Source organism: Zootoca vivipara, chromosome 13, assembly GCF_963506605.1.
Source record: "Zootoca vivipara chromosome 13, rZooViv1.1, whole genome shotgun sequence".
Lineage (NCBI taxonomy): Eukaryota > Metazoa > Chordata > Lepidosauria > Squamata > Lacertidae > Zootoca > Zootoca vivipara.
In genome coordinates, this window is record NC_083288.1 from 45,553,635 (window position 1) to 45,580,951 (window position 27,317).

At 42.2% G+C, this 27,317-nt stretch overlaps 4 protein-coding genes across 4 annotated transcripts; 3 read left to right on the top strand and 1 right to left on the bottom strand.

Moving 5' to 3' along the window:
• Nucleotides 1-1,583: 1,583 nt before the first annotated feature.
• LOC118095714 (olfactory receptor 6E1-like) lies at nt 1,584-5,947 on the bottom strand. The gene is made up of 2 exons (XM_035136946.2): nt 5,938-5,947; nt 1,584-2,536 (listed from the first exon to the last, which is right to left on the bottom strand). Exon 2 carries the CDS (start codon nt 2,523-2,525, stop codon nt 1,584-1,586), a length of 942 nt encoding a protein of 313 aa, XP_034992837.2. The 5' UTR covers nt 2,526-2,536; nt 5,938-5,947.
• A 3,775-nt stretch (nt 5,948-9,722) lies between these two features.
• LOC118095713 (olfactory receptor 6C74-like) lies at nt 9,723-10,667 on the top strand. The gene has a single exon (XM_035136945.1). It carries the CDS (start codon nt 9,723-9,725, stop codon nt 10,665-10,667), a length of 945 nt encoding a protein of 314 aa, XP_034992836.1.
• Nucleotides 10,668-18,019: 7,352 nt separating this feature from the next.
• Nucleotides 18,020-18,964, top strand: LOC118095712 (olfactory receptor 6C74-like). The gene has a single exon (XM_035136944.2). The coding sequence runs from the start codon at nt 18,020-18,022 to the stop codon at nt 18,962-18,964; it is 945 nt and encodes a 314-aa protein (XP_034992835.2).
• Nucleotides 18,965-24,568: 5,604 nt separating this feature from the next.
• LOC118095711 (olfactory receptor 6E1-like) lies at nt 24,569-25,513 on the top strand. The gene has a single exon (XM_035136943.2). The coding sequence runs from the start codon at nt 24,569-24,571 to the stop codon at nt 25,511-25,513; it is 945 nt and encodes a 314-aa protein (XP_034992834.2).
• The last annotated feature ends 1,804 nt before the right edge of the window (nt 25,514-27,317 follow it).

Here is a 27,317-nt window from a genome sequence, read left to right on the forward strand (position 1 = left end):
CTAACTTCTGGGTCTCTGGAGGAATGATGGATGGATGAGTATTTCATTACATAAGCACCCATCATCTGGTACCTGAGGCAGATTCCTCACACTGTCTAGTAGTAGTGCCAGCTCTGAATGGTTTGGAATATCTTGCTAGTTCTTTAGCTGCAGACTCTGGTTAAATAGATTTTGCTGACTTTCTACATCATTCCTCAATGCTTCTCCTTTGGTTCTGATAAACTTCTGATTATTTTTCATGACTATATGGCTCACTTTTCCAGTTGACATCGCTGGAGTAAGATTTCAAAATCAGTTCTGTACCTGTGGGAAACTATTTATTTATTTGTCTTTAATATACAAAATCAAAACATGTAGTTATATAATACCATAATAATATAATTTGTTACATATAATAAAACGACAGAAAAAAGAATTATAATTTATTATTTAATTATCATTTGCTATTTGCAGCCTTATCCTAATTCTAACTGCATAAAGTTCCTTACAAAATACACAGGTCAATGTTATCTTACAGTTTGTTCCACCCATTATTAACAAAAAGGGTTCAATTTTTCAGTAAGTTGATTACTGTGTTGTCTGCTTCCTCACATGTTAACCAGATCTGTCAATTTAACCATATGAACATCCTCTCATATCAGCATTAATCATAGCTGCCAAGTTTTCCCTTTTCTCACGAGGAAGCCTATTCAGCATAATGGAAAATCCCTTAAAAAAAGGGGATAACTTGGCAGCTATGGCATTAATCTGTCATCCAGTGAGAAAACAAAGATTATTCTGACTGCAGCTGATTATCGCACAGGCAGCTTCTTGTAAATGACTGGCCATCTCTCAATGCAGTAAAATAAGCCAATAATAAACATAACCAAAAAAGAATAACCAAGGGATTGGTTGGAAAAACATAGTCTCTCATTTCCTTTATTACATGAATTATCAACTTCCAAAAATAATGTATGTTTTGCATTTGCAAAAAATTATATTGAATTTCATCAGATTTTTCTTACTTGATTTTTCTAAACAAAGTTATATATTTTACTCACATACGGTAAAGGTAAAGGTAAAGGGACCCCTGACCATTAGGTCCAGTCGTGACCGATTCTGGGGTTGCGCGCTCATCTCGCATTATTGGCCGGCGTACAGCTTCCAGGTCATATGGCCAGCATGACAAAGCCACTTCTGGTGAACCAGAGCAGCACACGGAAATGCCACTTACCTTCACGCTGTAGCGGTTCTTATTTATCTACTTGCATTTTGATGTGCTTTCGAACTGCTAGGTTGGCAGGAGCTGGGACCGAGCAACGGGAGCTCACCCCGTCACAGGGATTCGAACTGCTGACCTTCTGATCAGCAAGCCCTAGGCTCTGTGGTTTAACCCACAGCGCCACCCGGGTCCCTAGTACCTGGGTCCCTAGTACCTCACATACGGTACTAGAATATAATTGGCATTCAGATATTGAAAGAAATCTAGTATTCCCAGGAAGCAGCAGAGGAGAGTTTATAAGTAGCACGTCAGCAATTGAATGGATGTCTCCATGGTCAATGCTTAATATTAATGTTTGTTCTGATGTCAGTTGGACCCCAAATCATCTTGAGTCCTTCCAAATGGCAACAAGCTGTCTACATGCTCCTCTCAAGGCATCCTGGACTTGTGTGTTCCTAAGGCAGTATATGAATGGGACAAGAAGAGGAGCCAGCACAGCGTTCAGAAGAGCCACCCCTTTGCTGTAGTCCAATTCACTATCATGGTTGGGTTTTATGTACATAAAAATGCAACTGCTGTAAGTGATGGAGACCACCGTGATGTGAGATGCGCAAGTGGAGAAAGCCTTCTTTCTCCCTGAAGTGGATGGGATGCGCATGATGGTGCAGATAATGTGGACATAAGACACAGTATTTACAGACAAGGTCCCAAGGAGGGAGAGGGTAGCAGTGACGAAATTGAGGAGATTCAGCAGACTGGTGTCCGTGCATGCAAGTTTGACCAATGGTCCATTGTCACAGAAAAAATGGTTGATGGTGTTTGGGCCGCAAAAGGGCATCCGGAATAATACAACTGCAGGGACAATGATCAGCAACAGCGCCCCAGCCCAAGACCAGAGCACCAGCAATGAGCAGATCCGATTGTTCATGATGGTTGAGTAGCGAAGAGGGTTGCAGATGGCAACGTACCTGTCAATGGACATTGCCGCCAGCAATAGGAACTCTGTGGTTCCCAGGACAAAGTGCACAAAGGACTGTGTGAAGCAACCAGCTAGAGAGATAGTCTTCTGGCCAGTAGCCATGTTGTCCATTGTTTTAGGAACAATGGCACTGGTATACCCAATTTCCACAAATGCAACATGTCGGAGGAAGAAATACATCGGGGTGTTGAGCTGTTGACTCACCAGTGTTATTAGAATAATAAGTAGGTTCCCCATTATCGTCAAAAGGTATTCCCCAATCAGCAGGATGAAAAGTATAATTTTAAGTTGATGGTTGTCCGTCAAACCCAACAGTATAAACTCTCTCACCATGGTGTTGTTCATTGTTGTTGGCACTTCCCTAAAAGTAATGGGAAATGAAACCTTAGAGCTGTGTTAGCCTTTAAAAAATAAGCACATGCTATTCAATTTTAACTCTCTGCAATTGCCTGAATGTGACTGTTACTGATATCATGAAGAACTGGATCAGACCAGTAGATCTGTTTCAGTCCTTTAGAGACCCTGCTCCCAGACTATTTACGTAGATCAGAGATGGCCTTCCAAATATTATTGGGCTTAAACCCCCCTCAACTCTGAGTTGGAGTCCAGTGACATGTGAATACAGTAATCACAAGTTTACCATCCCTGGAACAGAACCAAAAGCAACATATTTTCATTGAACTTGGCTGGATTTCATGGGAATGGTCTGCACTGATATTTCCACCACAGCAGGCCCTTGCCAGTTCCCATCCAAATGCTCATCAAAGACATCGCCATATATGATGCATCACAATAACCATAGCTACATCTAAATGATTCTGTAAATAAGCATCTTATATGCAAAATCATTTTCCTTTACGAAAGCAAATACTTTTCATCACCTCATTTCATCACCAAAAGCTGTAGCAAAATACTCACCTCCTAACATCAGCTTAGAAAAGGGGATGATGTTATCATTTGTATAGATGCTAAGTTGGTTGCTAGAACCTTCAGGTCATGGTGATGACGCTGACATTCTTCCACTAACCAGGGAGATTGAGCAATTGTAAAGGTTTCACTCCATAAGCCTATTTTTTGTGTGGCCTCTTAACATGCCACATCCTTAACACTTCGCCAAAGCGTCTTTGCTGTCTTGGCTCACAGACTAGTGACCTTGGCGATATTTTGCTACACATGTTTCTCCGTCTCTTTGCCCCAGGAGTGAACACTGAAGCAACCTGGCTCATGTCCTTAAGTGCTGTTTGTGTCCCTAGGCACATCTCACAAGAGATATTCAGTCTTTGCTTGCTAACAATACACAATTGACATGAACATTGCTTCTCTAAGGTGCAGGAAACTTATTGTGCATCGTATGAAACAGGCACAGGCTGAAACCAATTTCGTGTGTGGGTTTCACATGGGAACCTGGTTGGCCGTTGTGCAGGAACAAGATACTGGGCCAGAGGGGACTTCAGCCTAATCCAGCATTGTTCTTCAAAGAACTATCATATTTTGGAAAGGCAGATACAGGGGATAACTCTGGATCTAGATAATCCTCCCTCCCCCACCCCCCGGTTTACCCCTTGGAATATGTTCAGAGCTACAAGACTCTGGGGCTGATGTATTAAGTTCACAATATAGACAATTTGTTGTATCTGACTAAGAGAAGGCCCATTGAAATAAATGGACTTACACATCATTATTAACTTTCCCATTCATTGCAGAACACACAAAAAAGTATACATTTCCTACAAAAGAGACACAAAACTTTTGATTCCTGAGTATGCTAAAGCTATCCACATTAGAAGCACTGGGTTCTGCCCTGACCATCAGGGTTCTGTTTCCCCCCCCCCCCGTTTTATTATTTCAGCTTGCAATGATCCACCCCACCTTATCATTGCTCAGAGGCTTCTCGGATTAGTCAATAATCAGCCATCTTTATTTTGAGGGAAAAGAGTTATAAGTTATAAGTATGATGTGGGGAGGGGGGAATTTCCACTTCATATATTAAATGTATATCTCAACCATACTCTCTCTCTTTTTTGATAATAATTATTATTAATTTTATACATTAGGGGGGGGGAAGAAAAATACAAACATTATAAAAAATATACATGAAAAGAAAAAAAGAAAACACACCACACACACACAAAACGCACAATAACAATACCTATAATCATTTTAACTTTCTTCTAACTCTTCAAACCATTGTTTCTGGGACTTCCCCAAGTCCCCCCTAACTGATTTCCTTTTCAAATCTTCTTTAGCAGTTTCCTAATCATTCTTTTAAACATTTCCCAAAACTATCTCCATATCTTTACATCAGAACAAGTATATCAAATTCATCTATACTTTCTTTCTAACATCTACTTTCATCCCTAATGCCAAATAAGGAATCCCCCCCCATAGAAATTCAAATTTTTATATATCTCAGCCATACTCTCAAAGGAGCCCCAGGAAGGAAAAACAACAAATGATTAAACAAATACAAAAATCTTTAAAATGTATTGCACTGGAGAGATAAAAATGCTATGAGGGTACAAGAGAGAGAATTCTGCTCGCCAGTACGTTTCCAAGCTCCATTCAAAGTGTCGGTGCTGACCTTTAAAGCCCTAAATGGCCTCGGCCCAATATAACTGAAGGAGCGTCTCCACCCCCATCGTTCTGCCCAGACACTGAGGTCCAATACCGAGGGCCTTCTGGCGGTTCCCTCATTGTGAGAAGCCAAGTTGCAGGGAACCAGGCAGAGGGCCTTCTTGGTAGTGGTGCCCGCCCTGTGGAACGCCCTCCCATCAGATGTCAAGGAAATAAACAACTATCTGACTTTTAAATGGCATCTGAAGGCAGCCCTGTTTAGGGAGGCTTTTAATGTTTGATGTTTTATTGCTTTATTATAATTACTAGCTGGCCCGGGCACGCGGTGCTGTGCCTGACTCAGGGTCCTTGTTTCCCAGGAAAGAGGGAGGATGTGTGTGTGTCCCCCCCGACTATGTGTTTTTTTCCACACACACCTGTTGTTGTGTCTCATCCCTGTGATTACTCCCATCCTGTAGCGACCCATGAGGTATCCCGTCCCCTCTCCCCCCACCCCGGGTCATCCCTGTGACTCCCCCCACCCTGGGTCAACCCATGACCTATTCAGACCCCTCCTCACCCCACCCAGGGCTCCACTCAGGATAGTCTGTAAAGTAGAGCCGAGGCCTAGTCTGTAGGATGTAAAGTGGAGCCGAGGCCTAGTCTGTAGGCTGTAAAGTAGAGCTAGTATGTAAACCCTGCTGGAGGTGTGGTCTCCGGGGCATGAGGGATTGTGGGAGTATGTTTGTCCTTTGTTTGTTGGATGTCCACTGGAGGGCGCATTTTTTTACATAAATCCAGGTTTTTACCTGTGCTAGGTGTGTCATCTGGCCAATATAAGTGGATGGTTACACTCCCACTTGTGACTCTGATGTTGTGGCCAAATTTGAGGGCGATCGGGCAAGTGGTTGTGGAGAAATGTGTGGAATAACAAATATGCACCTTCTACATTTTTATATACAGTATATAGATTATGATTATGATTATTATTCTGTTGGGAACTGCCTAGAGTAGCTGGGTAAACCCAGCCAGATGGGCAGGGTGTAAATAATAAATTATTGTTGAGATGTGGTGTGGTGGCCTGCCATCGCCCTTTCCCATAGCAGCCTGAGGGAATCAAGAGACCTGCGAACTCTCTTGCCAGTCGGAGGACTTGAATTTGTCCCACCTGCCATTGGCATTGTGCTGGGGAGGGGGTTGTCACATGGTGTTGGTGAGTCGGGAATCAAAGATAATGGATACATAGACAAAATTGACACCACCTCCCCAGCACTGTGATGGGTCCTGCTCCTACAGGGTGACCGTGGTGGGTCATCTGCATCCCTGGTTCCTATTGGTTGGGTAGTGGACAGGGGCATGAAAGAAGTAAACACAATGGAATGTTTGAAACAAAAGTCTATGCGCCAGATCTGCAGTATCTGCCGTGGCTTCAGAGGGACTAGACACCCTCCCCAAAACAAATCTATGTTCAATGGACCCTTTGCACTGGGGGAGGGGTAGAAACCACACAGCACGACTTCATACATCCAAATGGGTAACATATATATGGTAGGACCCCCACCCCCCACCCACAGACATAGATTACACAATACCCCCAAACAAACAAAAAATAATATAAAGTTTATTTATGAGGAATTGATATCAAGCGATATAAAATTTATATCAAAACGTGAGATTTCGAGGGTAAGGGGTGGGGCTTCTGCTACTTTAAGTCTGATGACTAGTGATCCCTTTATTTTGCTTCCCATCCCTGCTATAGATAAGATATAAAAAAAGGATGAAATGTTAAGTACCTTTTCTGCTCCTTCAGGGACCAAAGTGGAGGTCCCTAGCGCATCATGATGAACTAAGAGCTAATATCTGTTGCACTAAATGCTTGCTTAGGGACATGAATCTGCACCATTGCCTATAAGATGTTGCATCTGAGAAGTAAAGACTGAATATCCTTTGCACCATCTGCTCAAGGACCTGAATGGGTACCATGGAGATAGCCAGGCAATAACATTGCAGAGATTGCTGGAATGCAGATTGTGAGGACTCTTCTGTTCTGCCGCCAATTTCCATCCTTGGTAACATGGTTGTAGTAGTAGAGTCCTTTAAGTTCCTGGGCTTTATAATTTCTCAAAAGTTAAATTGGTCAAGCAACATCAATAGTATTATTAAAAAGGTCCACCAGAGGTTGTATTTCCTGCGTCAACTAAGGAAATTTAAATTGCCCCAGGAAGTGTTGATCCAATTTTACAGAGGCATCATTGAAACTGTTCTCTGTAATTCTATTACCGCTTGGTATGGTACAGCTTCCAAGACAGACAAGAAAAGGCTCCAACGAGCTGTAAGAATTGCAGAAAGGGTAATTGGTGCTAGCTTGCCTACAATAGAGACAATCTATGCTACCAGAGTTAAGAAGAGAGCAGAAAGAATTGCAGCAGATCCTTTACATCCCGGTCATCATCTGCTAGATTTACTCCCATCTGGACGTCACTACAGGTCTTCATATACAAAATCGGCCAGGCACAGGAACAGGTTTTCCCCTTGTGCCATTAAATTGTTAAATTTATAGATGTGTAGCTGTAGGGGAGGTCAATTATGGGTGGGTTTCTTTGCTTATTTGTATTGTGAGTGGAACAGTGTGTGTATGTTTACATTGCAATGTAGCCGAAACAAATTCCAAGTAGCCGAAACAAATGTAGCCGAAACAAATTCCAATAATAAATTATTCTTATTCTTATTCTTCTTATAATTATGGTCCTTTGGTTTTGCTTAGACAGAAAAAGGAGGTCTCTCCTTCACTGGACCTGAGAGGTCATAGCTCGATGGCAGAGCACATGTTGCATGCAGCCTAGATGGTAGGCATAGATGGGCCTTTTTTCATTCCATGTTGAATTTGTACATATCACCCTGATCCAGTAGGCTATTCTAACATTGTTATGGCTTTATGTTCCTATGTCCTTAAGACTTTGTTTTTATTCCGCAGAGAGAAGAATGTAGATGCAAAACTTTTGGAAACCAGGAAAAAAAATGGATGTGAACATTTCAGTTAGGTCAGTTGGTTAGAAGGTAAAGGGAAAAGGTAAAGGAGCCCTGGAAGGTTAAGTCCAATCAAAGGTGACTATGGGCATAGCTGCCAAGTTATCCCTTTTTTACAGGGATTTTCCCTTATGCTGAATAGGCTTCCTCGCGAGAAAAGTGAAAACTTGGCAGCTATGTATGGGGTTGTGGGGCTCATCTCACTTTCAGGCCGAGGGAGTCAGTGTTTGTCCACAGGCAGCTTTCTGGGTCATGTAGCCAGCAGGACTAAGCTGTTTCTGGCACAAAGGAGCACCTTGATGGAAACCAGAGCCCCCAGAAACGCGTTGGACCTTCCCGCTGCAGTGGTACCTATTTATCAACTTGCACTGTCATGCTTTCGAACTGCTGGGACAGAGCAACGGGAGCTCAGTCCATTGCAAGCAACGTGGTCATGGGTTCAGTGTCCATATGGGTCCCCTGCATTGCAGAGGATTGGAGAAGATGACCCTAAGGGTCATCTATGATTCTATGATCTTCCTGTTAAGGTGAAGTGCAAGAGGTGTGCAGTTTACTCTGGTTTCTCTTCAGATTGTATCAATCTTTGGCCTTTGCTGAGAATTTACCATTGAGTGTCATAACATTGTGCTCCAAAATCAGTTACTGCATAGAAAATAGGACATTCTTGTTTTCATTCTTGGTAACTAATTGTGAAATGTAGGATTATTTAAAGCACTGTTTAAAAGTGGCATTTTTGTGTCTGCACTGTGTCTTTTGCTATCAAATTGCATGTGATGAGCCAGAGTGTGGCCAAACTAGATGACATGAGAGAGATGTCAGAAAAGCATTCTGATTCTGACTTAACTGACAAGCAGGTTAAGAGGTTGTGGTCAGGGGGAGAACGGTGGTGTAGACAGAGGCATCACAATTCTGGTTACAAAGTTCTATTGTTTTTAATAAAAAATAGACTTTATTTATTTTCCTTTAACAATACAAAACAAAATCATAAATAAATCATAAAAATCATAAGAAACAAAATCATAACCCACCACCTTCAAATCATATTACACCAATAACATAATATAACATAATCCTAACATAAACACAAACAATAACCTGAACACAAACAATAACATAAGCAGCAAACAATAACGTAAACTTAAACAAAAATAAACATAATTTGAACATAGATATAATATTAGCCCTTTCTCCTCCCCCCACCATCCCTTGTGACTTCCAGCCTTTTCTATAAACTGATTTTACTTCCTTTACTTTGTGCACACCTTATTCTATCTTTTTTTTTCTTTTCTTTATTTTTGCACCCTTCATAAATCTGCTATAAGATTCACTTTTTCAACCTGCTTTCTTAAATATTGGTTAAATGGTTCCCACTCCTTTTCTACCCTTTCCTTGCCTAAACTTTTTGAGACTCCTTCTTTTGTTGCCAAATTTTTATATGTGCTTAGTTTTGATAGCCAATCTTCTTTACTTGGAATTATATTACTTTTCCAATTTTTAGCAATTAAAATTCTGGCAGCTGCTGTTGCATATATTACAACACATCTATATTTTGGTTACAAAGTTCTAGAGGCTAACTAAGAATGGACATGACTTAGGATCTGAGCTAAAGATGGATATGGGTCTGTTCCAGCAAATCACCTACTGCATCTCCTAGAAACTGTACAGCAGAGACCTGCTGGCAAAAACAAAGAAACAAACAAATAAACAGCTACTTGCAGTGCTTTTTTCTGGGGTACGCAGGGCTTTGGGCATACCCTAAACATTTTGTGAATATTTGTACTTTTGTCCATTTACTGTACTTATTTCCCCCAATTTGAACTATAAAATGGTGATTTTCTTGAGTCAAAATGAGAGTACCCCTAAACATTTTTTAAGGGGAAAAAGCACTGGCCACTAGAATTTAAAACAACTTATTAACATTGAATCCGGACTCTTCATTTCTCTTCTAGGAATGTGCCAACAATGAGGAACAACACTATGGTGAGAGAATTCACACTTTTGGGATTTACAGACAGCCGACAAGCTGAAATTTCGCTTTTTACACTCCTGCTTGGCATGTACTTTTTGACAATAATGTGGAACGCTGTGATTATCACAATCACACTTGTGAATCCACAGCTCAAAATCCCAATGTACTTCTTCCTAAGAAACTTTGCAGTCTTAGAGATTGGGTTTACCACCACTGTCCTCCCAAAAGCATTGGGCAATATGGCCAATGGCCAACAGACGATCTCTCTACCTGTTTGTTTCATACAGGTGTATCTATACATGAGTGTGGGAGTCACAGAGTTCCTTATGCTAACAGTCATGTCCATTGACAGATATGTGGCTATCTGCAACCCTCTTCGCTACTCAACCATAATGAATCATCGAACTTGCTCATTGCTGGTGCTCTTCTCTTGGGCTGGAGGATTTTTGCTCATGATGGCTCCTGCAATTACATTATATCAATTGCCCTTTTGTGGCCCACATGCTATAGATCATTTTTTCTGTGACTTCGGACCACTGATTAAACTTGCCTGCGTGGATACAAGTCTCCCGGAACTCATGTTTCTCCTCATTGCTACGTTCTCCCTCTTTGGGACCATGGCCGTAATTATTGTCTCATATATCAATATTATTTTCACCATTTTGTGCATCCCATCTGCCACAAGCAGGCAGAAGGCCTTTTCCACTTGTGCTTCTCACATCATAGTGATCTCAATCACTTACGGCAGCTGCATTGTCATGTACATTAAACCCAGAGGCACAGGTGAATTAGCATTTACCAAAAGGGTGGCGCTTCTTAACACTGTTGTGTCTCCTCTTCTGAATCCATTTGTTTACTACCTGAGGAACAAACAGGTCCAGGATGCCCTGAAGGCTGGATTTAAGGCGCTTTTTGGATTTTCTAGGACAAGAGAATAGAACCGACATCAACTCACACATGAAAATCAGAGATCAACTTTGGAGCAAATTGGAAATGCTTGCATTCCCTGGATTTCTTTCAGGAGTGAATATCAATTGGAGACTGATGTTGTGTGTCAGAGAATGTCAAATATGGTCCATGCAGAGGTGGATTTAGGGCAGCACGTCTTGTTCAGTAACTTGTTCAGGGGCTCCACATTGGGACACGGCAACTATGATGTAGAATGGAATGATGTGAGAGATGGGGGAACACCAAATTTTGGCATCACACTAGGTGCTACTAAAATTTGAGAGCCTATGGTCCACCTCTGATCCATGTCGGCTGTTTCAATTTACACTGGTGTTTAAGAGGATGAACCTCAGACATCTCTATTTGACTTTTTTTAATTAATTCCCCCCCCAATTTACAATTTTTCTTAAATTTCAATAAATGTTTTTCTTAAAATTTTGACTTCACACCCTTACCTCCATGATGTTTTTATTCCCATCTTATACCTACTGCTTTATATAACATACTTGTATCTAATACAATTATTCTGTATTTCACTTGTTGTTTTCATTCCTCTGCTCATAATTCTCATATATATATATATATATATATATATATATATATATATATATATATATATTTCTGTTTTGTAAATTATAATATTCATTTAAACAACATTAAAATATCCATGACTTCCCTTCTTCTCATTCCATAGTTTATTTTGCATATCATAAATCCCTGCATATTTTACATAAACTAAACCAGAATTCCATTATTACATCCATCCAAACTTATTTACACTGTTGAATTTAACTTAATGCTGCGAACATTGTCAAGTGTACACAATTTCCAACCATATAGTCAATAAACATTTCCCAATCTTCTTTAAACAAATGTTCTTCTTGTCCTCCCATTCTATATGTTAGGTCCGCAAGCTGCATATATTCCACCAGTTTAAGTTGCCATTCTTCTTTAGTTGGGACTTTGCTTGTTTTCCATTTTGGGGCTAACAAAACGCAGCCTGCAGTAGTGGCATACATACAGCAAATAACATTTTTTTGACAGCTGGGAATTTCTGTCTGAATTATCCCCAGCAAAAAGGACTCTGGTTTTTTTGGGGGAAAGTACTTTTAAATTTTTTTTCAATTCGTTATGGATTATTTCCCAATCCTCTTTTACGCACTGCTCATAATTCAATCCCTGCCTTCATTTTAATTTGACTCTTCCGTGAACAGCTCAGCTATTTTAACTCTTATTTTTGCTGTCAATCTTGCCATTTCCACATAGTCCATTCACTTTTGAAGCCATTCCTCCTTAGTTGGTTCTTCTCCTTCTTTTCATTTCTGTGCGTACAGGGTTCTGGCTGCTGTTGTTTCATACATAAATGCAACCTCAGATATCTCCCGTTTGGGCTGAGAGAGAAACCCCTACTGAAATCCCAGATGGTCAAAACTACTGGGCTGGATGGACCAATTTTACCAGATTGGTAAGCTGGTACCTTCTGTATCCAGAACAGATGCTCTGCTAGTGAAAAGTTGCTTGAGAACTACCACCATTTTACAAAGGGGTTTGGGGCATCAAATGCTTACATACAGTGGTACCTCTACTTACGAATAACTCTACTTACGAATGTTTCTACTTATGAACGGAGCTCCGTCCGCCATCTTGGATGCGGTTTAGATAGGATTTTTATTCTACTTACAAATTTTTAGATAGGGTTGCTTCGATGTACGAATTTTTTCTCCCAATGCATTCCTATGGGTTTCGACTTAGAATTTTTCCGACTTACGAATGTGCGTTAAATTCGTAAGTAGAGGTACCACTGTATTCCTCAAAGTGTGGTTGCAGTTTGGCTACTCTGAATGGGATGGTGGAGGTACGTATAAACAACTACAGACAGATTCAGGTCTACCTGACTGTATAGCATTTTGAACCTGAAATATACTCGGAGTCGAGAGTGAATTTCATGCTCTTTACTCAGCTTATAGTCATCAAGGAGAAGAAGAGAAGAATGGCTCTTTTCCCAAAACCATCTGCTTATATACATTATTTACACAATGGGCCTTGCATGATTGGCTACTTCAGGGCTACAACTGTGGGCCAATCAGGTTGTGGATTGACTTCTGCCTGCAGCCTGATTGGCTGCTCCTACAGGCCAATCAGGTTGCAGATTCACTTCTACCAGCCGCCTGATTGGCTACTCCTGCAGGCCAATCAGGTTGCGGATTCACTTCCACCTGGAGTTAAAATTGGGTAGCTCCTGCGGACCAATCAGACTGCTGATTCTGAATCCTATTGTTCTAGGATTCAGCTCAGTACATAACAGAACCGTTAACCATCAGATACAGATTCAGCACAAGTCGGCACGATTCAGACTGAGCCTTTTTGATATTCGCACGAAATATTAATTAGTGTGTATTGGTGGCTGTCAAATGCAGTAAAGCATTTGATGGCAGCTATCAGATATGCAGACTAGTTCATTGGCTAAAGAGCACACCTAGAATCATAGAATCATAGAGTTGGAAGAGACCACAAGGGCCATCCAGTCCAACCCCCTGCCAGGCAGGAAACACCATCAAAGCATTCCTGACATATGGCCGTCAAGCCTCAGCTTAAAGGCCTCCAAAGAAGGAGACTCCACCACACTCTTTGGCAGCAAATTCCACTGCTGAACAGCTCTTACTGTCAGGAAGTTCTTCCTAATGTTTAGGTGGAATCTTCTTTCTTGTAGTTTGAATCCATTGCTCCGTGTCCACTTCTCTGGAGCAGCAGAAAACAACCTTTCTCCCTCCTCTATATGGCATCCTTTTATATATTTGAACATGGCTATCATATCACCCCTTAACCTTCTCTTCTCCAGGCTAAACATGCCGAGCTGCCTAAGCCGTTCCTCATAAGGCATGGTTTCCAGGCCTTTGACCATTTTGGTTGCCCTCCTCTGGACACGTTCCAGCTTGTCAGAATCCTTCTTCAACTGTGGTGCCCAGAACTGGACACAGTATTCCAGGTGAGGTCTGACCAGAGCAGAATACAGTACAGTGGTACTATTACTTCCCTTGATCTAGATGCTATACTCCTATTGATGCAGCCCAGAATTGCATTGGCTTTTTTAGCTGCTGCATCACACTGTTGACTCATGTCAAGTTTGTGGTCGACCAAGACTCCTAGATCCTTTTCACATGTACTGCTCTCAAGTCAGGTGTCACCCATCCTGTATTTGTGCCTTTCATTCCCGCCCCCCAAGTGTAGTACGTTACATTTCTCCTTGTTAAAATTCATCTTGTTTGCTTTGGCCCAGTTCTCTAATCTGTTAAGGTCATTTTGAAGTGTGATCCTGTCCTCTGGGGTATTAGCTACCCCTCCCAATTTGGTGTCATCTGAAAACTTGATCAGGATGCCCTCAAGACCATCATCCAAGTCATTTATAAAGATGTTGAATAAGACTTGGCCCAAGACAGAACCCTGTGGCACCCCACTAGTCACTTCTCTCCAGGATGAAGAAGAGCCATTGAGGAGCACCCTTTTGGTTCGGTGTCTAGCCCGCACTTTACTAGCTTCTTTACAGGAATATCATGGGGCACCTTGTCAAAGGCCTTGCTGAAATCAAGATATGCTACATCCACAGCATTCCCATCATCTACCAGGCTTGCAATTCTGTCAGAATTGACCTATGGTCTGGTGAGATGGCTAGAATCTTTAGACTGTTGGACTAGGACCTGAAAGTTCAGGGTTCAAATCCCACTTAGTGATGAAACTTCCTGCGTTCCTTGGTACAGAAAATTAAGCTCAGCCTGCTCCACCTCACAGGGTCATTGTGAAGACAATTTGGGAAGGTGAGAACCAAGATGTGCACCATCTTTAGCCCCTTGAAAGAAAGGTGAGACAGAAAAGAAATAAATATATAAATAAATGCTCAGTGAATCTTTGGCAAAATATTCATGGGCTATCCCAGCCAATATCCGAGATTGAAACTCAGAGAAGAAAGGAGGCAGTGAGAAGCAGCAAAGTGATTTCAACTCTGGATTACAGAATTAATAACCAGCCACATAGAAGCTACATAGGCATATCATGTCCCTTATGGTCTAGTTTGTGGTGGTGTGATCTAAGCCTCTTGCATCAGATGTTTTTTCTGCTCTTCTGGGAAGGAAAGCTGAAGTCCTCCTTGGTGTATTCTGACAAAATTAGAGCTAATATATCTTGTGTTGAATGCAGGCTTGGAGACAAAAAAAAATTCACCATTGCCTAGAAGAGGCCCCTCTCAAGCATCAAATCAGCACTATCTGCTCAAGGAACAGAATGGGTACCATTGCATATCATAAGATTCTGCATTGTAGTGACGGTGGAGAAATGCATGACATAAAATTTGCAGGGCTTGTTTTGTGAGGTAAGGAAGGGGGGATTTTCTTGAAAGCATGGAGGATATAGGCACCACTCCCTGGAAAAATTGTATTCTGTATAGTAATGTATTTTGTTCTGTGGTTCTAACATTATTTGAATGTTTCATTTTTAGTTGCTAGCCTCCATGGGCTCATGGGAGAGGAAGGGAAGAGAATAAGAATTCTTAGTTAAGAGCTGGGTCCAAAAAGTTATACTCCTAGGACAAGTACTTCTGCCTGTGCATGAAGGCCCCTTTCTTCTCCCTATGCATCCACTTGTCTCCCCAAATCTATTTTGTGGATTCCTCCAACCGCCTGGATCCCATTTTGGTAGATGTGGAGGGAGGAAGTTGTGATGTTGAGGCAGAAGCACTTGCACTAATGGGATAAATTCACTGGATGCAATGTTACAATGACAATACATTTTGTATGCAAAATATTCATATTGTGTGAGCATAGGCAAACTCGGCCCTCCAGATGTTTTGGGACTACAACTCCCATCACCTGTGACCACTGGTCCTGTTATCTAGGGATGATGGGAGTTGTAGTCCCAAAACATCTGGAGGCCAGAGTTTTCCCATGTCTGACCTTGTGCTTTGAACTGAAAATGTATTGCAAAATTCAGAGAAGTGTATCCTCCGATCAGCAACTGTGTTCAGATCCATGTACAACTCCGCATGAATTAGATTGCAGAATCTCCCTCCATCCACAGCCCCAGCATAGCTGCCAAGTTTTCCCTTTTCTCGCGAGGAAGCCTATTCAGCATAAGGGGAAATCCCTTTAAAAAAGGGATAACTTGGCAGCTATGAGCCCCAGGTTCAATAGTCAGCACTTCCTATTAAAACGATCAGGAAGCAGATGATGTTAAAGACCCCCAGCTAAGAGTTTTGAGGGCCATTGCCCTTCAACTTGCAAAGCACTGGGGTAATTGAAGAAAAAGTCTGACCTCGTATAGGGCAGCTCCCTGATCTGTTTCTATAAACTTAAAACACTGTACTGGAACAGATGTAAATGGTTGGAGGCAGTAATATTTATGCCTGTTGCTGGGATCCACAGGACAGGGAGAGAAAGAATAAAGTAGATGCAAAAGTTCCAGAAACCGGGGGTGGGAAGAAAATAATGTGAACATCCTCTGGTTAATGTGAAATGCAAGAGGTGTGTGTTTAGCTTAGAATTGACTTTTGAGTGTGCATGTAGATGGCTTGAAACCTGTATTCCATATCTTTGCTCCTAATATTTTTATTGTTTTCTTTTTTGCATATGTGCCTATAAGCTTCTCCATCTTTGATCCCCACTCGGCCCTCAGCTCACCTGTGCCTCCTCTAAGGGAAACGACTTCGACTGGCTGGCTAAACAAGTGAGGGCACTCAATGGGCTTCCACCCTTAAGGAGTTAGGGATTTCCTCTGCATGTGAAGACAAGTTCTGGCAGATTGAGCAGATAAGACCAACTGTGGTGACTGCATGTGCAGTAGAGGGAAATGAGCAGCAGTTGGGGCTCATCCACCTGGGAAGGTAGCCCAACTAGAAGAAGGAAAATCTGGTCCTAATCCTCCGCTATCTTGTGGCTACATACTAATTCATGAGAAAGGCTTTGGGAATAAAACCAGAGGAAATATCCATACCTGCTGCTTTGATGGACATCACTGGGCAATCCAAAGGTACCTTTGCCATACTTTATGCTTTTGATGTTTTTAATATTATTAGCAACTCAGTCTGCCTTACTCTTTCCACCTTATGATCACAGCCAGCATCTTATCTCACAAGAAATTCTTTCCCATTGTTGCAGTAATGGTTGGTATACTTTTTTTTTTCTTCTCTTTAGTGGCAAACAACAGGAAAATGGTTAAAGATTTTTCATGCAGAGGATTCCCTCATCTGTTTATATATATATATATATATATATATATATATATATATATATATATATATATATATGTAAACCATAAATCGGGCATTTTGCTCTACCTTAGGCACTTCAATGTCCACTTTTTTCCATTCTGTTCTTCTTAATGACAGAATGTGCTACATACAAATTTTCAGATTGTGTCAGAGGGTCATCGTGTCTACTCTAAAGTAACTCCGCCTGATTCCAGTTTGTCTTCAAAGAATTTTATTGTGCTATCTATTTACAGTGTAGAGACAGCTTAAAACATGACCTCTCATCCTGAATCAGAATCCGGCAATGGCGTACGTCTGTTCCTACGCCTGCAAAGTAGTCTGGGCACCCCAAAACGCCACCCCCTTGACCTGCGTTGCAGTGCTCTCCTCATTTCTGGCGCCGGAAGGAGCGACGCCCTTTCAGTTTCCTCCTTCAGCAGTCAGTTCCCTGGCTCTGCAGCATTCCTAAGCGTCTGCCTGCATCCCTCCACCTCCGAGCTTTCCCATTGTTCCTCACTCTGATTTATCTCCCCCTCCGAGTCTCTTCTTCCCCCTCTAGCTGCTTCAGAACCACCGGTGCTCTCTGTACTTGATGAGGTGGACATTAGGAAGATAGAGGGGTCTCTCCAAGTTATACTTTTCCTTGTCCCAGAAGTGTTTAAAGAAGGGAGGGTGTGGGTCTTTCTTCCTAGAGAAGGTATTTATGTGACTCCTCAGTTTCCCAGCTCATTCTAACTTTTGTCTGAGGCACCAGGCACAGAAAGCATAAAAAGCCTCAATCAAAGCATTTGAGGTTGCTCACGAATCCCCCTTCTCTTCCTGAGTGATTAAAGGTCAGCCCATCTCTTTGACTATTATTAAGCACCACAAAATTATCTTCTGTCAGGGGCGAGCTAACACAGAGACAGCTGAATCTCAATTCTTCTCCCTTGAAGTCTCCACCTGGAACTGATTGTATGTGAGGCATATTATTATTCACAACAGTTTTGACCTGATTTTTTTTTTGGGGGGGAGGTATCAAAATGGAGTAGCAAAATATATTTAAAGTGGATTTGAAAAAAAAATGGTTGATTTTCTATTCACTTTAGTTGTAGGAATGTGCCCAAAATGTGGAACCACAGCATGGTGAGAGAATTTGTACTTTCGGGCTTTACAGACAACCGGAGAGTTGAAATCTTTCTATTTACCCTCATATTTAGCACGTACCTTTTGACAATAATGGGGAACGCTGCGATTGTTATAATCACTCGGGTGAATCGCCAGCTCAACACCCCAATGTATTTCTTCCTCCGACACTTTGCCTTCATGGAAATTGGATTCACCACCTCTATCATTCCAAAAACATTGGCCAGCATGGCCGCTGGCCAGAAAGCCATCTCGCTACCTGGTTGCTTCACGCAGACCTTTTTGTACTTTGCATTTGGAGCCACAGAGTTCCTTCTTCTGGCGGTCATGTCTATTGACAGGTACGTGGCCATATGCAAACCCCTTCACTACTCCACCATGATGAATGCTCGGGTCTGCAAACTGCTGGTGCTCTGCTCCTGGGTTGGTGGGTTGCTGTTTACTATGGTCCCAACAGCTGTGCTGTTTCAGATGCCCTATTGTGGCCCAAACACCATCAATCATTTTTTCTGTGACAGTGGACCACTGATGAAGCTTGCGTGTGCTAACACAAGCCTCCTGGAACTGAGATTTCTTCTCATCGCCGCACTCTGTCTCCTTGGGACCTTGACCATAAACATTGTTTCCTACGTCAATATTGTCCTCACGATCCTGCACATCCCTTCGACCACTGGGCGGCAGAAGGCTTTCTCCACCTGCGCTTCTCACATCACCGTGGTCTCCATCACTTATGGTAGTTGCATTTTCATTTACATAAAACCAAAAGGTGTTGGTACTTTGGACTTCAGCAAAGGGGTGGCTGTTCTTAACACGATCGTGTCCCCTCTTCTGAATCCGTTCATTTACTGCCTGAGAAATAGACAGGTCCAGGATGCGCTGAAAGCTGGATTTAGACAGTGTGTTGGGTTTCATCAGAAGCCAAGATGATTGCCATCAGCTGAAACCTTAAAATCAGATATTATCCGTGCCTATCGGTAACACTGCGCGGAGAGAGTACCATATTCTGACAAAGACTGTGTTTGGAAAACATCAAACGTCAAACAAATTCAGATCAATTTTGGTGTCAAAGAGTATAGAATGTTCACATCAAAGAGTATAGAATGTCCACATCACAGAGGAATTTCAGCTACACATAAACAGGATACCAAGTGTTAAATGCCAGGTGCTATTCAGTAACCTAGACCAAGGTTGGGAGATTCATTTAAGCATGGAGTCCACATTACATTCTGGGTACCTTACCAGTGGTTGGTGGGGCCAATTGGTTGGTGGGTGGAGCAATTAATGAAAATGTTACCTTTGTGGAGGAGACTAGTTTCTACACTTACTCCCACACCTAAACACCTTTAAACACCCATATCCAGGCAAGCAAGAGACATTATCAGAGTTCAAGTATACCTCCCAGGTAGGCAGATACACTCATGAAAGTTGTGGAGCAGGGGGAGTGAAGGATGTGGCCCAAGGAAAAGATCTGTGACTGGGGAGAGCCCTGGGGACCAGCTAGAGAGGCATCTGAAGGCAGCCCTGTTTAGGAAGGCTTTTAATGTTTAATAGATTATTTTATTTCATTTTTCTGTTGGAAGCCACCCAGAGTGGCTGCGGAAACCCAGCCAGATGGGCAGGGTATAAATAAATAAATTATTATTATTATTATTATTATTATTATTATTATTATTATTATGGAGGGCTGCATCTGACCCTCAAATCTGAGTGCCCCTGACATGCACGATTCCAGCCCTTAAAGGTAAAGGTAAAGGGACCCCTGACCATTAGGTCCAGTCGTGACCGACTCTGGGGTTGCACGCTCATCTCGCATTATTGGCCGAGGGAGCCAGCGTATAGCTTCCAGGTCATGTGGCCAGCATGACAAAGCCGCTTCTGGCAAACCAGAGCAGCACATGAAAACACCGTTTACCTTCCCGCTGTAGCGGTTCCTATTAATCTACTTGCATTTTGACATGCTTTCAAACTGCTAGGTTGGCAGGAGCTGGGACCAAGCAACGGGAGCTCACCCCATCACAGGGATTCGAACCGCCGACCTTCTGATCAGCAAGCCCTAGGCTCAGTGGTTTAACCACTTAGCAAAGGCAAATCAAGCAGGATGATCAGAGCTGAGGAATAAACTTGCCCTTTAGTGGCAAATACCTTAGAGATCATAGAATTGTTGCAATCTAGTCTAACCCCTTGCAATGCAGGAATCTTTTGACGAATGTGGGGCTTGAACCCACAACTCTGAGTTTAAGAATCTTATGCTCTACTGACAACGAGATGTGCTTAGATCTGAGATTCTAATGGTTGGGTTTAATTAAGTAATTAATCATGGTATATTTACATCTCACTCTTCCTCCAAGGAGCCCAAGGTGGCACACATGGTTTCGCCCTCTCCCATTTTGCCATCACAACAACCCTGTGAGGTAGGGTTCGGCTGAGAGCCAATGACTGGCTCAATATCACACAATGGGTTTCATAGTTGAGTGGAAATTTGAACCCTCATCTTCCAGGATCAAGTGGAACCATTTTAGTATGAACCCAAGGCCGTCCTCCCGAAATATGAGTGTTCATGAAGCATTGATCAAATTGAGAACCCACAAATCAAACAGTGGGGTGGATATTTAAAAAGTAGTGATTGACATAGTTCCATAGACTACAGATGCCATTGGCTCAGAGTATGTAACTCTGACCCCTAACCACGATTAAATTTCACTCATTTCCATTCTAACTGAGCAGGACAGCGGCATTTTGGAGACGTTAGCAGAGACCTCCAGGGTTGGGATGTCTGCTATTCTGCCCATCTTTCAAATGTATGAATGTATATTTGGTGGGTGAGGGTGATTTTCTATGTTGTGTCTGGCTTGCCATTAGTATGTGTGAAAAGGATCTAAGTGTCTTAGTAGACCACCAGTTTAATATGAGTCAACAATGTGATGCAGCAGCAAAAAAAGGTAATGCTATCCTAGGCTACAGCAACAGAAGTGTAGTGTCCTGATCAAGGGAAGCAATAGCAACACTCTATTCTGCCTTGATCAGACCATACCTGGAGTCCTGTGTCCAGTTCTGGGCACAACAATTTAAGAAGGATATTGACAAGCTGGAACATGTGCATAGGAGGGCAACCAAGATGATCAAGGATCTGGAAACCAAGCCTTACGAGGAACAGTTGAAGGAGCTGGGTATATTTAGCCTAGAAAAGAGGAGACTGCGAGGAGATATGATAGCCATCTTCCAATACCTTAAGGGCTGTCATATGGAAGATGGAACAATATCCCCCCCACAAGCTCCGGAGGCTAGGACTCAAGCCATTGGCTTCAAGTTACAAGAAAGGGGATTCTGACTAAACCGCAGGAAGAACTTTCTGACAGTAAGAGCTGTTTCACAGTGGACTAGACTCCCTTTGAAGGTGGTGGACTCTTCTTCATTGGACATTGGAGGTTTCCAAGCAGAGGCTGAATGCCATTCCTGCATTCCAAGGGGTTGGGCTAGATGCACCTTGGGGTCCTTCCAATTGTACATATTTTATGATTCCATGAAATTATAGACAAGTATCTTCAAGTTTGTTGTTGTTCTAAACACACACACACACACACACACACACACACACACACACACACACACACTGCACCTGAAATGCCACACTGAATTTGTAGTGTTTGTACACTGAGCATATAATATACACTGCATTCACACAGACCCACAAACAGCCACACATGGAAATACTAATGACAATAGAAAAAGAACAAAACTGGAAATAAAATGCAAAGCTACTGTCAAAATGTGGTGGAAAGGGAATTAGGGCAATGCCACTATCTTGACAGGAGCGTGCCAGAAGTAAATCACACTTAACAAGTTGGTGTTAACTCTTTTTAAGCAAAAGCAGGAGTGTCAGGCCTATTGAGCACAGCAGCTCATCTCTGTCAGGTCTTGCCCCATGAAATATCGGTAGTTGCTGAGACTGAAGGTCCCCATCTCCCCACCTAAGTCTCCTCTTCTCCACGGTTTTACCCAAGCAACCTGAGACTATGCTGGCATGATGGTAACTTCTCCTCTGCCCTCTTCATGCCTCTCCTGGATCTGCGAGACCAGTTGGGAGGGGAGCTTGTTGCAGCAGGGGGGGGGGGGAGACACCTGTGCCTCTTCACCAGCCTGACTAATCTCTTCCTCTTGGCTTCCTTCTTCTCTTGTTTCTGCTTCTGCCACAGACTCCCCACATAGACCACAGAGGTAGGACTTCTTGCCTGTCCTTAATGTTCTTCTGCGGCAAGCGAGTTCATGTCAAGCTTCTGACACCTCCTCCCAGTCTGCTGCTGCTTCTCCCTCTGACTACTCATCATCCCACCACCAATCCCTTGGCTCGGAGCCTTCTTCCCTGTGTCCAACCAGTCCGTGACACTATCTAAAACACAAACAACAAATTATTGTTTGTTTATTTATTTAATATATGGATGGGAGTGGCAGGGCTGCTGAGAGTGGGTTTGTGGTCTTGTCGGGGGGGAATGGGGGGGGCAGCAGGAGCAGATCAGCCAAAGACCTTTCCACGGGAATTGTATTAATGTGCAAGAAACAAAAAACGGAAGCAAAAGCAAATATGCACAATAAATATGGTGCCCTACATTATTATTATTTCCACTACCATACACATCGACCACAAGGAGGCAGAAGACTTTCTCCACTTGTGCTTCTCACATCACAGTGTTCTCAATCACTCACGGAAGTTGCATTTCCATTTATTTTGTTGTTGTTTAGTTGTTTAGTCATGTCCAACTCTTTGTGACCCCATGGACCAGAGCATGTCAGGCACTCCTGTCTTCCACTGCCTCCCACAGTTTGGTCAAACTCATGTTGGTAGCTTCGAGAACACTGTCCAACCATCTCGTCCTCTGTCGTCCCCTTCTCCTTGTGCCCTCCATCTTTCCCAACATCAGGGTCTTTTCCAGGGAGTCTTCTCTTCTCATGAGGTGGCCAAAGTATTGGAGCCTCCATTTATATCAAACTCAAAGGCACAGGTAAATTAGCATTTACCAAGGGAGTGCCTCTTCTTGACATGGTTTTGCCTCCCCTTCTGAACCCATTTGTTTACTGCCTGAGGAACAGACAGGGTGCCTTGCAATCTGGCTTTGGACTGCATGTTGGGTTTTGTAGCAACTCAAGGCGATTGAACTCAAACATCAGCACAAACATCAAAAACCTATGTAAACCTTGCAACCAATTGGATAAACCTCGCCTTTCAGTAACACAGGATTTCCTTCAAGGAAATCCTTCAAGTTAATAATGTCAAGTACTGAATATTCTGTGTTGATTGTCAAGAGCTATTCAATGACAGAAATCAGGGTTGAGGGACCATGAAACTCACCAGGTATTCATGGACCAGTCACTGCCTTTCATCCCACCTCACCTGACAGGCTTGTTGCGTGAAAACTGAGGAAGACAAAAACATATACAGTATACCACCTTTAGTTCCTTGGAAGAAAGGTGGGGTAGCTATATAATGGGGGGGGGGAGGAAGGAGCACAATAGTTTCAACTCATGACCCCAGAATAGTAACCAGCCATGTAGAAGCCCTATGGACCATGACCCTTCCATCGAAGCTTGCAGTAGTATGGCAGTAGCCTCTTACATCAAATGTTCAGCAGTTTTTTCCTGCTCCTTTGGGAAGCAAAGCTCATGTCCCTGTTGTGGGAAAACAAACTAATATCTCTCATGCTGTATTGTTGCCTAGGTGAGGTTGCAACCAAGAAGCAAATAGCTCTTGTTCTGACTCCCTTAAAGAACAGAGTGGGCACCATTGCTTCTCATAGGGTGTTTCCATTTTGCAAAGAAATGCATGTCCTAAATTGCAAAGTTTTGTGTGGTAAAGAAGGGGAAAAAACTTTCTAGAGACCACTGGGGCTACAGACATCACTGTCTGGGATATTGTACGTTTTATTTTAATTTATCTCGTTGTTTTTATTGGAGGTGGGTTTTCTCTGATGGCAGATGGCAGAACCACGAGACAACGAGACTGGCATTAAACACTCAAATAAAGGATTTATTGTAGCTATACAAAAACAACAGACTTAAAGCGCGTGAGTGTTCTTTCCCTGCAGGCAAATTCAAACTGCCACTTCTCCTCCTTTCCTACTCGTCACCAGCTGTAACTAATCAGCTCAGAACTTACACCCAGAACTTAAGGAAACAGTTCTTAAAGTTACAATCATCTTTTCTGTTTCTTTGCAGAATGACTGCCAACAATTTTAACTGTGCTTTAAAATTGCTTTCCAAATGATGTACTATAAAATTACATCCTGTGTCAAAAATGGGAGAATTATATTTAAAAAATTATTGCCTTATTTCCATCACAAATACGTTTGTGTTCCTGTTTATGGAATATTAAATGAAATTGATTTTTAATATACCATTTTCTCCTTGGGACCTGATCATTCACAGCACTGTTGACTTGATTGCCAGGAAAGGAAAAGCAACACTTGCTCAGTATAGTTTATTAAACATTGATACTAATGAATGATTTCTATTCACTTTAGTTATAGGAATGTGCCCAAAATGAGGAACAGCACTATGGTGAGAGAATTCATACTTCAGGGCTTTACGGACAACCGGCAAGTTGAAATCTTGCTTTTCACCCTTCTTTTTCCCATGTATCTTTTGACAATAACGGGGAACGCTGTGATTGTTATAATCACTCGGGTGAATCCCCAGCTCAACACCCCAATGTATTTCTTCCTTCGACACTTTGCAGTCCTAGAGATTGGGTTCACTACCTCTGTCATTCCTAAAACATTGATCAACATGGCCATTGGACAGAAGACCATCTCTTTGCCTGCTTGCTTCACACAGTGCTTTCTGTATTTTATCCTGGGTACCACAGAGTTCCTTCTGCTGGCAGTTATGTCCATTGACAGGTATGTGGCCATCTGCAACCCTCTTCGCTACCCAACCATCATGAATGATCACTTGTGCTCACTGCTGGTGCTCTGCTCTTGGCTAGGGGGCTTGGCACTCATTATAGTTCCAATAGTTGTCCTTTTTCAGATGCCCTTTTGTGGTCCAAACACCATCAACCATTTTTTCTGTGATAGTGGGCCACTGATGAAACTTGCATGCGCAAACACGACTCTATTTGAATTCCTCAGTTTCCTCATCGCTTTGCTCTCTCTCCTTGGGACCTTGGCCATAACAATTGTGTCCTATATACGCATTGTCTCAACCATCATGCTCATCCCTTCGACCACAGGGAGGCAGAAGGCATTCTCCACTTGTGCTTCTCACATCATAGTGATCTCCCTCACTTACGGCAGCTGCATTTTCATGTACATAAAACCAAAAGGCACTGGTACGTTAGACTTCAGCAAAGGGGTGGCTCTCCTGAACACTGTTGTGTCTCCACTCCTGAATCCATTCATTTACTGCCTGAGGAACAGGCAGGTCCAGGATGCCTTGAGAGCTGGGTTTAGACAGTGCGTTGGACTTTGCAAGTCCCCAAGGTGATTTGGAATAGGACTGACATCAGCTTGAACATGAATATCAGACCTTTTTTTGGCTTCCCAGTAACACTTCAAGGATGGAATACAATCTATGGGTGAATACAGTGTGTGGAAAATGTCAAACTCCAAATCAATTTTGGCATCAGAGAGCATAAAGTTCTGAAATAATCAGACTACCAGCTGTACATTCCTTGGTGATCACTCGTAGCTGAGTAAAATTGTCTTCCATGAAAATGGTATCCCCCCCCCTTTAAATGCTTTATTGTTCGTTTTCCAGATATATACACCATGTAGTCATCTTCATTTCCGTCAATCCAACAAAGGTATCAATGATCACAAAATATACATACAATTTCAACTATGTGTTTTCTACATGAACCTATGACTTCCTGTCCTCTCCATATTTTCCTTTATAATATGCATCTTATCATTATTGTTTTGTAAAAAAATCTTTGTTTTTTCTATTTCAATATCATTTTCCTTCATATGTATTATTTACAGAAATCATTCAAAGGCTACTACCATTTTTAAATTGCATCTACTTTTCAAATGTTTCTTAAAAGTATCCCATTCTAGAATGGACTCCTGTCTGGGCTTGTCTCTAATTCTTTCCAAAAGAGAGGCTAATTCTGCATATTCTGTCAATTTCAGTAACCATTCAGCTCTTGTAGGGAGTTTGACATTTTTCCACTATGGTCTTAATGGTGTGTCTGTAAGTGACTGCGGAGGCCAATTCTGGTTGTAGGTAACAGGATATCAAGTATTAAATATTTCATGTAGAATGTAATGAACTATTCAATTATGTAGATCAAAGAAGAATGGCCCTTTGAAGCACAGGGTCCCCTTTAATCTTTGCCAACTTTCTGGTATCCACATACCAATAGTTAGTTAGCTCCAAGATGGTGGAGGTATTAATGCAAATTAAATCAAAGATAAGGAATCAAATTTTCCAGTGTTGGCAAACACATTGGAGATGGATAGGCATAGTTAGAATTGAGATTATGAAGACTGAAACCATGGGGCAAAATGTTTAATTACTGAGGATCAGCAGAATGGACTGCAGGAAGATTTCTTAATTTGGGGGAGGGATGGAGAGGAGATATGGATTTTGCTGAGATTTTATCAGCCCACTCCCCTTGAAGCTGGAAATAAGAAAAGTGAAAGGGATAGGATGGGCCACAGTGCATTCCATCTTGATGGCTTCTGAGACTTTCAGACAGAGAAGAAGAGATATGGATTATTATGTTTATTTATTAATGAGCTGATTGTATGTAAAATTAAGGATTAAATTTGGTGAAAAGTGAGGGTGGGTACCCCTGGGAGATTGGCAGTGAGAGAGGGGAAAATGTACACACACACACACACACACACACACACACACACACACACACACACACATTCTAGGGGTTCCATTTTCACCCTCTGCACACAGCACCAGTGAGGCTGAGTTGTTTATTACTGGGGCCAGATGTCAGACAGCAATGTTCAAGGCCATGTTAGGGAAGAATGTGTGTATGTGGTCTGGGAGGAAGCAAGATCTGTTTTTCACAGACATCTGTGGGGAGTCAGCTTTTAAATTTGTGTTGCATTTGTATTAATTTGTATTAATTTGGTGACCATTTGTTAAAATTATGGAAAAACCACTAAAAATAATTGGCAAACAAGTTTAAGTACTTAATTTATAATTGTGTTCATATTGCACGTCTTCTCCAAGGAGCTCAAGGTGGCATACATGACTCTCTCCCTCTGCCATGTTTTCATTGTAGCAACTCTGTGAGGTCAGTTAGGCTGATCAAGGGAAGTCATAG